The 14,624-nt window shown below is 47.4% G+C and overlaps 2 protein-coding genes across 15 annotated transcripts in view; one reads left to right on the top strand and one right to left on the bottom strand.

Moving 5' to 3' along the window:
- Nucleotides 1–9,622, bottom strand: part of ACOT9 (acyl-CoA thioesterase 9) — a 39,377-nt gene extending 29,755 nt beyond the window's left edge. For 3 of the 14 annotated variants that reach the window (XR_012589571.1, XR_012589570.1, XR_012589577.1), the window contains exons 1-2: nucleotides 1,928–2,068; nucleotides 401–492 (exon numbers count right to left, since the gene is read on the bottom strand). Coding sequence is in view for 6 of the 14 variants with exons in the window: in XM_074604836.1 (XP_074460937.1) it covers nucleotides 401–492; nucleotides 1,928–1,941 (106 nt within the window). In the remaining 8 variants the exon portion in view is untranslated. Of the gene's footprint in view, nucleotides 1–400; nucleotides 493–1,434; nucleotides 1,667–1,927; nucleotides 2,150–9,224 lie in introns of those variants that run through there. The other 11 variants (XR_012589592.1, XM_074604765.1, XM_074604789.1 and 8 more) reach the window with 9 other exon arrangements.
- A 290-nt stretch (nucleotides 9,623–9,912) lies between these two features.
- On the top strand, nucleotides 9,913–13,085 carry SAT1 (spermidine/spermine N1-acetyltransferase 1). The gene is made up of 6 exons (XM_074604867.1): nucleotides 9,913–10,363; nucleotides 10,641–10,692; nucleotides 10,779–10,862; nucleotides 12,037–12,138; nucleotides 12,230–12,270; nucleotides 12,572–13,085. Exons 1-6 carry the CDS (start codon nucleotides 10,298–10,300, stop codon nucleotides 12,740–12,742), a joined length of 516 nt encoding a protein of 171 aa, XP_074460968.1. The 5' UTR covers nucleotides 9,913–10,297; the 3' UTR covers nucleotides 12,743–13,085.
- Nucleotides 13,086–14,624: the final 1,539 nt, after the last annotated feature.

The following is a 14,624-nucleotide window of genomic DNA, read 5'->3' as shown; positions in this document are numbered from 1 at the left end:
TACAAACACATTAGAAGTTCTGTAAGACATTATTTACACTCAGTTCCTCTAGTTCTTGGCCGTTCTCTCCAGTTGCTGTAGTACCTATCTGTAGACAACTTGAGAAGTAGTCGTCCCTCTATGAAAGACTCACACGCTCTTCTAAGACTAAAGAACCAGATGAGCCCCTCAAACAAGGACAATCTGCAGCTTCCATGGTTATGCACATTTGTTGCCATTAATCCCCAAACACATACAGTGATTTTCTGCTACTTACTAAACACTTACACCATGAGCTAACACTCAAGGGCATGCCCATTAGCCAAACCATATTAACACATGAAGGGCCACATGAAGGGCTGAAAGAATAAACTCCTTAGAAACATTTCTAAATGTTCCGAAGTACAACCAAGTTTTTTACCTTCAGACATGTCTGGAAGCATTGATGAGCCACTGGTCACAGAAGCGAGTGTCCTAGCCAGAACAGAAGGAAGCTTCCTCATGGTGCACAATCTATAGGCAGAGCAGAAGAATTTAGTGTCATTAAACATGAAAATGACTTAGAATTTATCTTTGGAATGGCACTGATTACTTCAGAAACCCCCCTCATTTTTAGTCTGATTTTTAGAACCAGATACAATTAGTACAACAGTTCAAGCCCGCTGAAATTCTAAAGGATACCTGTCCCTATCTGAAAACAGGAAGGAAGAATGGTTTGCTGGTGGTAGCTGTTCTCTTCACTGACTATTCAGATGCCCTGGGACAATCAGCTTAGACCATACACCAGCTTTTAGCCTGTAGACACCCTAATAAAGTCGAAGGCTGTGTGAATCTAGAAAATCATCCATGACCCTAACCATACACTTCTCCTGCACTTGTCTGGTGTGCATGGCAGTGGAAGATGCACAGTCCCCTTCAGCTAAACCTGATATTCTCCTCCACGCTTAGCACTGTTGCAACTCAGAACAAGTCTAAAGTGCAGGGTATAACCTGCTTAGCTGTTCAGCAAGAAGGGACAAGCGTGAAATCCTTCAGAGAATGTAAGCCACCCAACAATTCAGTAAGTCATCAACCGGGTAATACCGAGTGCGGCTCCTCCAGGCAAGCAAAACTGTGGTAACACAAAAATACACAGAGGGTCAGCAGGACTAAAACCCCTCATGACAGTTCACACCACTGTCCTGACAAGGCACATGGGTTGCCTGTCGCTTAATTTCCTCCAGCTGAGGCAGGTGTTTCCCCTGAAAAAAAGAGGCAAATCCCCAGGCACCAGCAGAGAAGTAGGGCCACGTATACAACTCTATGTATATACTCTTCATGTACATATCTACACATATGTATCATGTACACACAAGCTTCCTTTACCTGCAAGCATACTAGGATTAGTCAAGAGAGTAAAAGGGGACACACACAAAAAACTCCACCCTGACATGCCAGCAGAGTATCTCATCTTACCAGAGATGACATGAATGGTAATGCTGAAAGCTCTCTAAAACTGGTGCAGCTCCTGCACCCAATTCATGCCTCACAGCACAGCCAGCACCCGACCCCCCACGCAGCCCTGCCTGCACCCCCGCAGGGCTTCACCGAGCCCAGTGCCATGCGGAGGTGCCCAGCGAGGCGCCAGCCGCTCCCCACACGGAGGGGCCGGCACCGACAGGGCCGGGCGCCATCGCCCCCAAGCCGCGCTGCCGGAAGTTTTTGGGGTACCACGCCCCGGCATGGACCCGCCGACCACGGGGCCGAGCCCCCCACGGCAGCGGGCGGGCGGGCGGGCAGGCAGGCAGGCAGGCAGGCAGGGCGAGGCTCGGGGCCCGGCACCCCCGGGCAGGGCCCTGGCACGGCGAGGAGGAACCGCCATCTCCTCCCCTCAGGGAGCGGGTCTCCGCCGGCCGTCCGGCCGTCTATCCGACCCCCCACACGGCCCTACTGCCGCTGGCAGCCTTACCGGGTGGCCAGCATGGTGCTCGCCGCGCCGACACCCACAGCAGGAGCGGGACCGTCAGCAGGGCCGCCGCCCGCCCAGCGCCTGCGGGGCCACGCCCGCCGCAGGCATGCGGTCCTCCAGCACCATAGACGCGCGGCTCGCCCGACGCAGAAAGTGCTCCGTGCGCGGCCCTTCCAGCCCCCGGGCGGGGCCGCTCGGGGCCGGCTCCCCACGCCTTTCCCCACCCCCCCGGGGCCCACCGCCCCCAGCCGCTGGGCCCCGGCCGCCCGCCAGGCACCGCGCCCTCCGCATGTTGGGGGGGGCCGCCGGGCCCCTTTCCTCCGTCGCTCTCAGGGGCGTACGTTGGGGCCGTTAGCGACCGTTAGGCGCCGGGCGGGTCGCGGCAGAGCGCGCGGGCCCTGCCCAGGACTCCATTTTAATAAATACCGTTATTTTTTTATTTTTTAATATTTGTGTTTTCGCTGTGTCTGGAGGAGGAGCGGGCTCACGGGCGCACAGCCGGGCACTGCCAAGCCCAGATCCCGCCGATCCCCCCCCGGCCCGCGCTGCGAAGCCGGCCCTCGGGGGCGCTCCCCGGAAAGGCGGGCCCAGTCCCCACAGCGCCCTGTGCCGCCGGGGCACGGCATCCCGCTGGGGCACGGCATTCCTCCGGATCATGCTGTCAGCTGTCCCAGACCTCGCACCTCCCCAACAGGTACCCCTGCTGCCTAGGCATCTACTCCCGGCCGCCGCCGGCCAAACCACGCACCTACCCATTTCTAAAATCGGAGCCTATGCCATCAAATACATGGGCCAGCAGCAACCCTCCAGTGTCTGAAGGCGGCCTACAAGAAAGCTGGAGAGGGACTTTTTACAATGGCATGTAGTGATAGGATGAGGGGTAATGGCTTAAAACTGGAAGAGGGTAGATTTGCATTAGATATCAAGAAGAAATTTTTCACCATGAGGATGGTGAGGCACTGGCACAGGTTGCCCAGGGAAGTTGTGGATGCCCCATCCCTGGAAGAGTTCAAGGCCAGGCTGGATGGGGCTTTGAGCAGCCTGGTCTAGTGGGAGGTGTCCCTGCCCATGGCAGGGGGGTTGGAACTAGATGATCTTTAAGGTCCCTTCCAACCCGAACCATTCTGTGATTCTATGATAATCCATCATGGTCCCAGAAAACAGTGGAACTATCAATGCAGGTTAATGTCTCTGCAGTTCAACCTACCCGCTCACCATTCCTGAATACATCTCATACAGGATGGTTGTGCGGGTGAACCCATGCCCCTCCAAAACGATCAAGGAGAGATGTGACTGGCATCCTGGGGGCAGGACTAGGAGTGTGAAACAGCATAGATGCTGGAGTTTTAGCAAACAAAATAAGCTTGGCAACAAGTGATTTGCATAAACTAGAACACCCATTACAATCTTCTTTGAAAGCACTGGGAACTAGTCAATGGCTTTTAGCTGATATATTGCCTAGGTGGGAAAGAATTGATGAGAAAAACCACCAACTAATTGTAGACGCATTTGTCATTGCCCAGAATAACGTCTCTCTAGCTCTTGGCTACATCCAGGCTCAGTTATGGGTGCAATCTACTGTGGCAGCAATGAAGGCGACGAGAGCACCTTGCCACTGAGATTCGAAAGGTAATTTGGGATAATACGACTTAATTCAAAAGGGATTTCCAATCTTGGTGGCATCTAGTTAATTTCACTTGTGACCCCACCAACAGCAAAGCTTTTGTTCTAACAATACACAATACTTTGGTAGACACCATATACCCAACCACTGCACTGGGATTAAATCACAATGGGAGTGTCCTCTATCCATTAGAACATAGAGTACAGGTCCAACAAAACGGGAACACATGGCAAACTGTCAATGTTGATGCCTGCGTTTTACGGGAATGAGAAGGATTTATTTGTGACTTGGCAACTTTGATTTGTGTCTTGGTAGTTTTGAATCATTGTGCCGTACAGTAATAGAGTGAACCTTGCCGTCGAACATTGTTAAGTCACATTTTTACAACATCATATTAAAACCACTTTTGCTAATACCTTTGACAGTGGTTCTTTAAGTGATCTAAATCACGACAAATTGGTGTAGCCGGCAGGATCCTAAACCAGGATTTGCGACAGGGGGACGTGGCCTCCTCCCCTGGCCCGTCACTTGGTGGCACTGTTAGGAAAGCTAATTGAGAGCCTTGGTATTTTCTAGGAAGAAGTTTAAGAAAACTGGTGGTTGTTGTGTTTCAGAATTGCTATGAAAGGAATGTCAATAACGCATATTGATTTAGTTGTTGCCAGGCAAGTTTATAGTTTTGAAGGGCTTTTTTTCAGCTTCCCATAGAACAACGGAATGGCCAACGGAATATTCCGTAGGATAGACGTCATGCTCGGTATTTAAACGGGGTTAGTGGGGGGCGGGTACTTGCAGTCACTGCTCAGGACAGTGCCAATTCACAGGGTGGTGAGAGTGACTCGTGTCATTATTATTATTGTTATTATTACTGTTATTTTCCCTTTTTGATATTGTTCTATTAAATGGCATTTATCTCAGCTCGTGAGCTGGTGTTTTTGTCTTTCCCCTCCTTTTCTGCCTCTTCTCCCTCTTCTCCCTACCCTTCTTGGGAGGGAAAGGGGGGGGTGAGTGAGCAGCTGCATGGTCCTAGCTGCCAGATGGTGTTAAAGCATGATAATTAGAATTATTTTTATTACTGGGAACTAAAGAACCTTAGAGCAGAGAGGACAATCAGCCTGTGCCGGGGTCTGAGGGCAGAGAGGCAGTTCCTGCTCCGCACAGAGACCATAGAGCCAGTAAGGATCTAACTGTCAAAGAACCAGCCTCTAACCGTGCCAGCACCTCTGAGTGACTTGTATATAGGTGCAGCCCGCGGCTTTCACACCGACCGAATGTATGTAGTTCTCACTGGTCATCTAAATTTGCCAGGAAAACAGTGCTTGTAGGAGGTACAAGTTTTAGCAAGGAAATTGTTAAACATATCTTGCCAAAGACACCACTGAGCTTGTACACGGATATGAGAAAACATGTTCTAGCAAACACGTTCTAGCAAACACTGAAAATACATTAATCAGATTATTCATTATTTGCAAGAGTAACACCTGATTGGTCTTTTTCCTCTATCCTTCCTCTACCTTCTTTTTGATATATTACTTCCAAACAAAGTAAACTAAGGCTATGTGAATTGAAAACTAGGATTCATGTGCCTTTAATATGAGACTTGTGATAGATTGCGGTTTTCCTTTCAAAAAAACAAGACATAAGTTGCAACCCACCCGCAAACGACCCTTGCTACAAGCACAGGTTTTCTGTCATGGATGTGGTGTGAGCACTTCCCTCCTGTTCCATGACCACATAACCAGGCACAAGCGAGGGGCCTGGCGGGTGAACCTTGTTCATGGAGGAGGCAGGGAGCGGGCAGGGTGGCAGGCACGACATGACAGAGGAAAGACTCCTCTCAGCTGTCCCACACCCCCACACATCTTACTCGCGAGTCCTGTCCCCAGCTACAGCCCTTGTATATCCCAGCCCATACAGTCACACGCCTCTTGCTACGTCACCGTGCACAGACCAGCTCTGCGTGTCTACAGCGGAAAAACATCGAGAGTGCTGTTGCAAAGCTTCTCGTTCATCTGGTTGTGAGAAAAAATGTGGAAAACTGGTATGGGTGCATGCTGAAGATTCAAAAACCAAGATGTCATGAAAAGAATCGGCTCTGGACGGAGCAAAAGGCTGTGCCAAAAGACGAAACGACGTATAGAATCATAGAATTCTAGAATGGTTTGGGTTGGAGGGGACCTTAAAGATCATCTAGTTCCAACCCCTGCCATGGGCAGGGACACCTCCCACTAGACCAGGCTGCTCAAAGCCCCATCCAGCCTGGCCTTGAACACTTCCAGGGACGGAGCATCCACAGCTTGCCTGGGCAACCTGTTCCAGTGTCTCATCACCCTCACAGGAAAGAATTTCTTCCTAATATCTAATTAAATCTACCCTCTTTCAGTTTAAAATGGTCACCTCTCGTCCTATCGCTACACTTCCTGGAAAAGAGTCCCCATCTTTCCTGTAGTCCCCGCCTTTTCAACTTGGGAACTCCCATTAGTTTTAAAGAAAAATTTAGTTTCCCTGGGTTTCCTTTTAGAGCCTGAGATACAGCACCCAAGAACACCGATCTAAGTATATCGCAGGATCAGAGCCAAAGAAACTTCTACTGTATCCAAAACATAAAGTTATAAAATAAAGGCCTGGCTTGATTTTTTCCTAACATTTATTTCTATAACTCTTATATCCCAAATTATTTGGATGCATGATATAGATGATTTGTGGATGCAGGCAGATAATTTGTTATGTCTAAATCCCAAATCCATCAAATTACATAATTACAAATGACAGATGAGATATATCAGCTTACAGGAACAGGGTTCTAATGACCTGAAATATGTCTTCAAAGATAATAATGCAAAATGATGATCCTTTTATTTCCAGCATATGGAAATTCATGTAGTTTTATCATGTGCAACTGTTAGTTTTGCATTTGCCATGAATTCTGAACAGTACTGCTGCAGAATTTATTTACTATTTTGTACTATTCTGGTAGAAATGAATATTTTTTTCTATCTACTGCCTAGTGTTGATAAACTGTAAGTTGCTTGAAAAAAATATCTGGAAGCAACTGTGAACTCATAAATATCAATGCGAGTCAGAACGACTATGAAAAATAAATCATTCAGTTGAAAATGCTGAGAATCCTGAATGCTGCCCAAAGACTAGTCTGGAAAAATAACAGGTCAACACTGAATATTAATTGCATTTTCTCTATTTGCTCCAGAGATTTGACAAGAGATATAATTTGGAGATACAGTTTGGAGATATAATTTGGGTTGCAATACTTGGGAACATTTAATACTGTACTCAAAAATTATTACTTCACTGCATTTTAATGTGGAATAAGCAGTTCTTCTCCTTCCCTTTTTTATTTATTTTAAACAGAGAACTTTTGAGGCATGAGAGAGCCATTCATATAGGAATTCAAGGAATCTTCCTAGCGAAGGAGGAAATCAAAAATTACTATACCAGAAGTAAAGGAGAGTTTGATTAGTTAAACAGTAAAGAAAGCAAGCCTGGTGCCCACTTTCGGCCTCTCCCTCCAGCCTCCAAGATAAAAGGATATTCAGAAATTTAGATGCAAATAAAAATATGTTTAACAGTATTAGTGTCCAGATGCGGTCCCATAACTCTGAATAAATTGTGCATTTGCATCACCCCGAAAGGACTTCTGGGAACTTGCATGGGTATTTCCTGTAGCTTGAGACTAGACATGACCTCCATCTCCAGAGAGGATGTGGGGAAAACTTGCCTCAGCCAGATACGTAGCACTCTCTGTACTTTTATTAATACCACTTCCTGTTACATGCTAATAAAGAAAGTGCTGCTTGCTATTTTGCATGAAATTTTCTGTCTCCCCACTTACAAGTAAGATTTAGGGAGGAGATAAAATGAGAACAAGAGGAACAACATGCATGATCTTTTTAGATATTTCTAACCATTCTACCCCTCAAACACCGAGGTACCAACCCTCCTGGTGGAAATGCAGATGAATTCACAGTTGGCAGGTTCTGCATGGAAGAAGCTGCTGGCTGGTAAAAGAAGAGCGAGCGAGGTAATACAGACTTCAGTGCATATTTCATTATAACAACCTTATTTCAACATCAGTTTACTGTAAACACATTTGCTAACCATTTTCCAGCATATATATTTGCATAATTTGAAAAACTTGACCCTTTTCATGAGTCTTACCATTATTCATTCCCTCTAGAAGTGCAGATAAAAAGGCTGACCACTCAAGGATAAAGTCCAAGCCTTACGCAAGTCATGAGATTTCACCACTGACGTCAGCTACGTCAAGATGACACAAAACCTGCTCAAAGACGAACAGACCTGAGACAAAAGGAAGAAGCTGTTTCTAAACTACAAGGCCTACCAGTCTGATTAATTCACAAAACTGAGTTCTTTTAGAACCTCTTTGTAAAATATTCTTACCATTCTTATTAATCTCTTTAGGAAATGTTTTAATAGTTTTTTTCTTCTGCTCTGGGAATTTGAAAGCTAACTCCAATGAATTGTATTCACTGGGATAACACAATACCAACATATTTCTGAGAAAATTAAAGCAGGACTTTCAAACACAGTCAAGGTGGAAAATGCCTTTTTTTTGCTGAGATTTCAACTTCTAAAATCATATGACTTTTCTGACTTGAGAATGAAAGAAACCAGGCACTTTCTGCTCTTACACAACAGTAGGTTTCCTGACAGCATGACTTCCTCATTGTGAAATGCAAAACAGAAAGAGTTGACACAACACAAACACTGTTAAGTCTTTCACAGAGACACTACTCCCCATTTCTGATCCCAGCCAGATCATTTATAGGAATTGAAAAAATGTATATTCCTTAAATGTATGTAGTTAGGCTGAGTCTGTTCTTTGCTAGTTTATTCAGATTTAGTCTCCCTACCAAAACACCTGTCACGAAAGATTTCCATATCCATAACTCTTGAAACAAATCTTAACTTTTCTACTACTAGCCATTGGCTGCTGTTTTGTGTTTTGTAAATGCTTCTGTTCTTTGCGCTCCTCAATTTTGGCTCCAATAGAGGTAAACTGGGCCCGTGATGGTGTTTGCATAAATCCTAAATTACACTTCCAGGAGTCTAGGCACTTTCCACTGTGTGCCAAAGGATTTTCTTGGTAACACTACCCAGCAGAATGCACACTTCTTTATACAGTTCTCTTGTAGTATCATGTTCCATACTGGTCCCTCTGTCTAAATGAAGGTGAACCTTGTACGCTGTTAGATACACTGAAAAATAGAGTGTTGTGAGAGTGGGAATCCAGGTTTTAAGGATTGTTACTTCTGCAGCAGTAGCATGACTTAGCCATCTTCCCACATCCCAAATCACTCTTAAAACAAGTCAGTTCAAGCTAAATGTAAAATAAAGAGGTCCTTTACAGTATCTAAGTATGGACATGATAGTTGCAAAGTTTACAGAAGAGGGTGAAAAGAAAACCACGCATATGACAAATAATTATACTTCTCCTCTGGGTGGCCTAGCTGGTGGGTCTACAGATACGCATGGTCATCTGGATCAGGATCCAGCTCCCATTCTGCAGCATACATCTGCATCTGTAGGTAGTGTTCAGAGGAAGAGCCAGGCTGGGGATAATTCCTCCATGCTTTCATACACCAAAGACATTTTGAGGAGTTTATTCAGACTGAATTTCTTCATTGCACCCACCTCTCTCCTCAGGGACAGCCGTGCCTCCATCATGACGGAACCTCAGCCTCCCTTATGGCAGAGCCCTCCTGCTTTGAAAACACTCCGTCGTGCTTCTCCCAGCGCTGTCCCTTCCTCTCCAGCCAGGCTGGGAAAGCAGGTCAGTGTCAGTGCGTGTGTCAGGCTGGAAAATATCCCAAACCCTGAGTGAAACTTGAGTGTTTTGAACACTTTCCCCTCAGGAGCCTCCTGCCCGGGGCACGCCTTGGTACGATCGATACCCCCTTCCCCCTGCGCAGGGCTCAATAAGGATCCCTCCTGAGTATTTCAAGGCAGTACAATGGCTTTGGTTTATTATCATTATTTTCGCCACACAGCGGTGACAAATACCGAGGTGAAGGCGGCCGTACCCGCCGAGGGCAGAGCCAGCGACCCAGGCGGCGCCAGGGCCCCTAAAATGGTGGCGCGGCGCCCAGTGCCGAGCCCGGCGCGGTGGCAGTTGCTGGGGCGCCGACGGGTTCGCTTTCCGGGGAACGCTGGCAGCCGGTGCCGGGAGAGGCCGGCAGCCCCGGGCGGGCTCCCCGGGTGGGTTCGGGGTTCCCTCAGCCCCGGACCCCGCCGCCCCACTGAGGGAGATGGGGCGGCCTCTAACCCCAGCGCCCTGCAGCGCCGCCCGGCTCCGCTAGGGGGCGCCGCCCCGGAGGGGGTCGGGAGGGGGTGGGCGAGTCACGAGACAGCCCGCACCAGCTGTTGCTGGCAGGCCGAGGCAAGATTCCGGGGAGGAGCGCTATGATTGGCTGAGGGCGAGCACGGCAGGCGCTCCCCATTGGCTTGCGTGCGGGGAGAGGCGGGCAGCAGGTGCCTATAAATAGGGATGCCGGGGTCGGGTCTTCGGTGTAGTTCGTGTCGAGTACGTTGAAGCAGCCGGAGGAGGGTAACCCTTGTCTGCTCAGCGCCGCCGGGACATGCTCGCAGCCTGACTGACCGCAGGTGGCCGCCGCGCCCGGGACACGAATGAAGAAGCAGTTGCTCCTCCTGTTCACACACCGGGGACTCGTCAGCCGAGGGGGCCGCAGGGGGAAGCGCCGTCGAAAATGGCCTCGTTCAGCATCCGCGCCGCGCGTCCTGAGGATTGCCCCGACCTGCTGCGACTGATCAAGGTGCGGGGCTGAGGGTGGCAGCTGGAGGGGGAGGGGCAGGGTCGCTCCGGTGGCAGGTGAATCTGGCCTCTCCATGCCCCCCAGCACCGTGCCAGGAGGTCCGGTGAGGCGCCGGGTGTGGCGCAGGTCCGCGGCCTTCATCAGCGGTTGTGAGGGAACGCGGCGGGGGGGGAGGCACCTTTGCCCTTCCGTCTGAGGAAAAACAAGCTCTTGCGCAAGGCCGCGGGGGGGTGGCGGGGCGGGGAGCCGGCTGACACCGATGCGCCTTCTCTTCCAGGAACTGGCGAAATACGAGGACATGGAGGATCAAGTGGTGCTGACTGAGAAAGGTACGGGAGCGGGGGCCCCCTCGGCGGTGTCGGTAGCCCGGTGTGGGTGTCTGTAGCTCAGGTGCCGGTTTGTTCTGCTTTTCTAGAGCTGCTTGAGGATGGTTTTGGCGAGCACCCTTTCTACCACTGTCTGGTCGCAGAAGTACCAAAAGAACAGTGGTCCTCTGAAGGTGAGGCTTCCTGATACTTCGTTTTTAGACGCTAAATACACAAGAGGCATCGTATGCTTAATGCTATCGATTATACGTAAGGTTCCACCAATTGGGGTAGGAGGAATAGGTTAACTGTTAAATGCAGTAACATACAGTGATACTCTGCTGAAGTAGTTGCTAATCCTGGAGCTGTGGGAAGATCAGGTATAACGTAATGTGCTTGACTCCAATTAATTAAATGGCTTTTCTTGTTTGACCCTGACTTACCTTTATGTAATCCTGTTGAATCACATTTTTTTCTTTAATTTGTCCCCAATCTTCAGGTTACAGTCTCTAGCTTCGCCATGTACATGGCCCTTCCGTGTACATGGATGGGCGGGGAGGTAACTAAAAGATCCGTTACACAATAAAGTAGATGATCATAATATGAGGTAAGGTCTACAGGGACAAGTGCTATTCCCAAACCTTTACCAAAGACACAGTAGATCAGAAATCTGTTTGCACGCTTCTCTTCCAGTATGTGCAGAGTGTTATGGCAGATGTAGTTAAAGTACTCAAGGTTCAGGTTTGAGCGGGCTGCTGGTGGTGCTGCCTTCTCTTCCCTGTTGAATCCCAGAATTATAATTGAAGCTGCAGCTTTACACACTGTGACTGTATGGTGCTGAAGGTAAAGAAAACAGCGTGATGCTCTCAGTGGAAGCATAAGTTGAAGTGCTGGAAACCCTTCTGTAAAGGTGGCCTGTGAGCATGTCTTATCGCACAGTGTAGTTACTGAGGAATACACATTGAAAGATAAGTGTTCTTTAGTGTTTGATAGACTGTTTTTGTTGCTAAGGAAGCAGAGCTGGGGCAATCATCTAGACTGTGAACTGCTGTGTAAAGTTTGTACTTGTATTCCAGAATGGAAATACTGATAAATAAGTAGGGTACGCATTTGTAGAAAAAACCCTTGTGTTCAGCACTTACCATGACAGTGTTTTCGAGGATTTCAGAGTATGGCCAGGGCAATCTTCATTCTGTTAGGTTGATACAAGTTTGTCAAAACTTGAATTTTCAGTTGTGTGCTTAATTCTAACCTAATAGCAAATGTCTGCATGTAACAGAAAGAGAATACGTATATAAACATGCATGTAAGACTTAATATTTTTGTCTTTTAAATTTAGACTAGCTAAAGTTACACTCTTTGTTTCAGAACACAGCATTGTGGGCTTTGCCATGTATTACTTCACTTACGATCCATGGATTGGAAAACTGCTGTATCTTGAAGATTTTTATGTGATGGCTGAGTATAGAGGTATATATTATAGAATTAGATTAGTTGCTTCCTATAGAGCTTCTTTAAAATTAAAACTTACTCTCTTGTGGTTTTACTTTTTTTTTTTTAGGACTTGGCATTGGGTCAGAAATTCTGAAGAACTTGAGTCAGGTATGTCTCAGTGATAAGTCTAAACAAGCAGAACTGAGGACATGTGGCAAGGCAGTATTCTTGCTCTTCTGCAAACTGCATTAGAGCTTCTCCTTCAGCACTACTCAGAAACAAACTAAAGGAGGTCACAGGACACTAGACGCCTTAAAGCATTGTCTGGAGTCTGTTAAACAGTGACGAGACCAACAGAATGAACTTGATGACTTCTAGTGATACAGAGTTGCTGAGTAGTCTCACCAGTTCTTACTAGGCTTATGGTCTGGGGCTGTAGTTTGAAACGTTGTGTTGCACACTTTTGCAGGTTGCTGTGAAGTGCCGCTGCAGCAGTATGCACTTCCTCGTTGCGGAGTGGAACGAACCGTCCATCAGGTTCTATAAGAGAAGGGGTGCCTCTGATCTGTCCACCGAGGAGGGGTGGAGGCTCTTCAAAATCGACAAAGAGTATCTCTTGAAGATGGCAACAGAAGAGTGAGAGATAATTCCAGCAAATAAATTCTTCCTGCGAATATATATGCTCTCTGAATAAACTCCTTCTTGCTTTCTGTGTACAGTTTGTAGTGGAATAAAGTAGTGTGGATGCTAATAATGAAAATGTGATGCAGGTGTGGTCATGGAGTAATGGGTACTGTGATCTGGAGTTGAGGCATCTGTGAATTTGTATGTGCTTGTGTGCATCCTTTACCAGTGTGGGCTTGTAATCTTTGTATATGGAAACTTCATTCTTGTAAGTGTCATTCAAATGTGTACAATGTACACACTGGTAGGGTTTGTTTTAATTATTGCCTTTTATAAAAATAAATAGTGTTTTCACTTCATGGCAGTAGTTTTGACTTTAATTTCAGTTAACATGCAAATTAACAAAGACTCTCTCATTCACCCAGACTTCTTCCACAAGTTAAGCATGACTTACCGCAGCCTCGGAGAGGTGAAAGGGGTGCTTGTGTGCCTGCAGGACCTGTGCTGTAAGGTTCTGTGCACCTCTGCTGAAGCTGAGCGTTTGGAGGGATTTGAGATCTGTCTCTGCTTCCTGTCAGGTGCAGAGCGTCCTCTCTAGTGAGCGGCTGGTTCCTTCGGAGTCCTTCAATTAGGCTGTTGGGTCCCAGCCCTCCAGAAAACATTGGAGCTTGTGGTGTTGCCTCCTTGGGACTGCCGCTGAACTGCAGAGCCCCTCAGTCGGGAGGGCATAGCTTTGAAGGGAAGATGCATCTAGTTGTAGTTTCAAAGCCTAAACTGCAAAAATAGATTTGACTTTGGGTCAGGGGTAGGTGAAAGTATTTTTACAAACCACAACAACTGAGAGACTGTGAGTTAAAACATCAGACCTTAAATGTTTTTGATAAACTATATACATAAACCCAGTTTTAGATACTATACACCTCAGGGCAGTGGTGAGTGCCTGAACTTGAGTGCTGCATTAAAAAGTGAAAAAACAATTCTGCCTGTTTACACCTTTGTGCAGCAGCAGCAAATGACAATAATGCTGCTCATCAACCTTTTAGTCAGCTTGCAAACAGACTTACCAACTTTGCCGTGCTGTGTCTGCCATTCTCGTAAGTTGATGGTGAAAGCAGTGCATGCAAGTTTTATGCCGCTCTCCTCTTGCTCTGTGGTCACCCTGCAATAAAGGGCTTCTTTTGGCCAGCACTGCTTTCACTTCAAAGGAAGGGAAGAGACTTACCTGCCTTGTAACATGCACCGGTTTAAATAAAACAAGCTTTTAAACTGATTTGGATAGCTGCATAAATCATATGTCATCTGGAAGATGTCTTTATCTTAGAGAGCAGTGGGCAGTAACTGCTTCATCCATGAGTAATGCTAAACTAATTTTCAGAACAAGATGTCCCTCTGCCTGAAGCCAACAGCAGGCTGTGCAGGGCATTTAGCGTGAAACCCTTCTCGCTTTCTGTTGTGGTTCTGTTTTTAACTAAGGCGTAGGCAGCAGTGTGCCAGCTTGGCTCTGCCCAGGTGTGAGATACGGCTGACGGCTATTTCCTCAGGAATGAGAAGACTGATAAGAAATACAGGAGCTCTTGGAAGAGAGCAGAAGGTAGCCTACGTCCAAGTGGTTGGGCAGACAAATACAGGCTGGACTTAGCCCAGAACCTGTCACGTAAATTACCCTGATTTAGCAGATCAGGTTCCACTTAAGTCATTTACAGCTGCTCTCCTGTGCTTGCAGAGGTGTTCGGTACTAGCCCATGCTGAGCCTCTGCTCTTCTGCAGTTCAGTAGACCAAAGGAGGTGGGAGTAAGCCCACCTGATGAACCGGGCCGGTAACTAGCACTGGAGGTGGTGTGGGAAGGACAAGATGGTCTCCAGCAGCTTTCGCTGAGCCTGAGGGTGTTGTGTCTTCT

Source organism: Larus michahellis, chromosome 1, assembly GCF_964199755.1.
Source record: "Larus michahellis chromosome 1, bLarMic1.1, whole genome shotgun sequence".
Lineage (NCBI taxonomy): Eukaryota > Metazoa > Chordata > Aves > Charadriiformes > Laridae > Larus > Larus michahellis.
The sequence above is the reverse complement of the archived record's forward strand: the minus strand, read 5'-3'. Positions and strand labels throughout refer to the sequence as shown.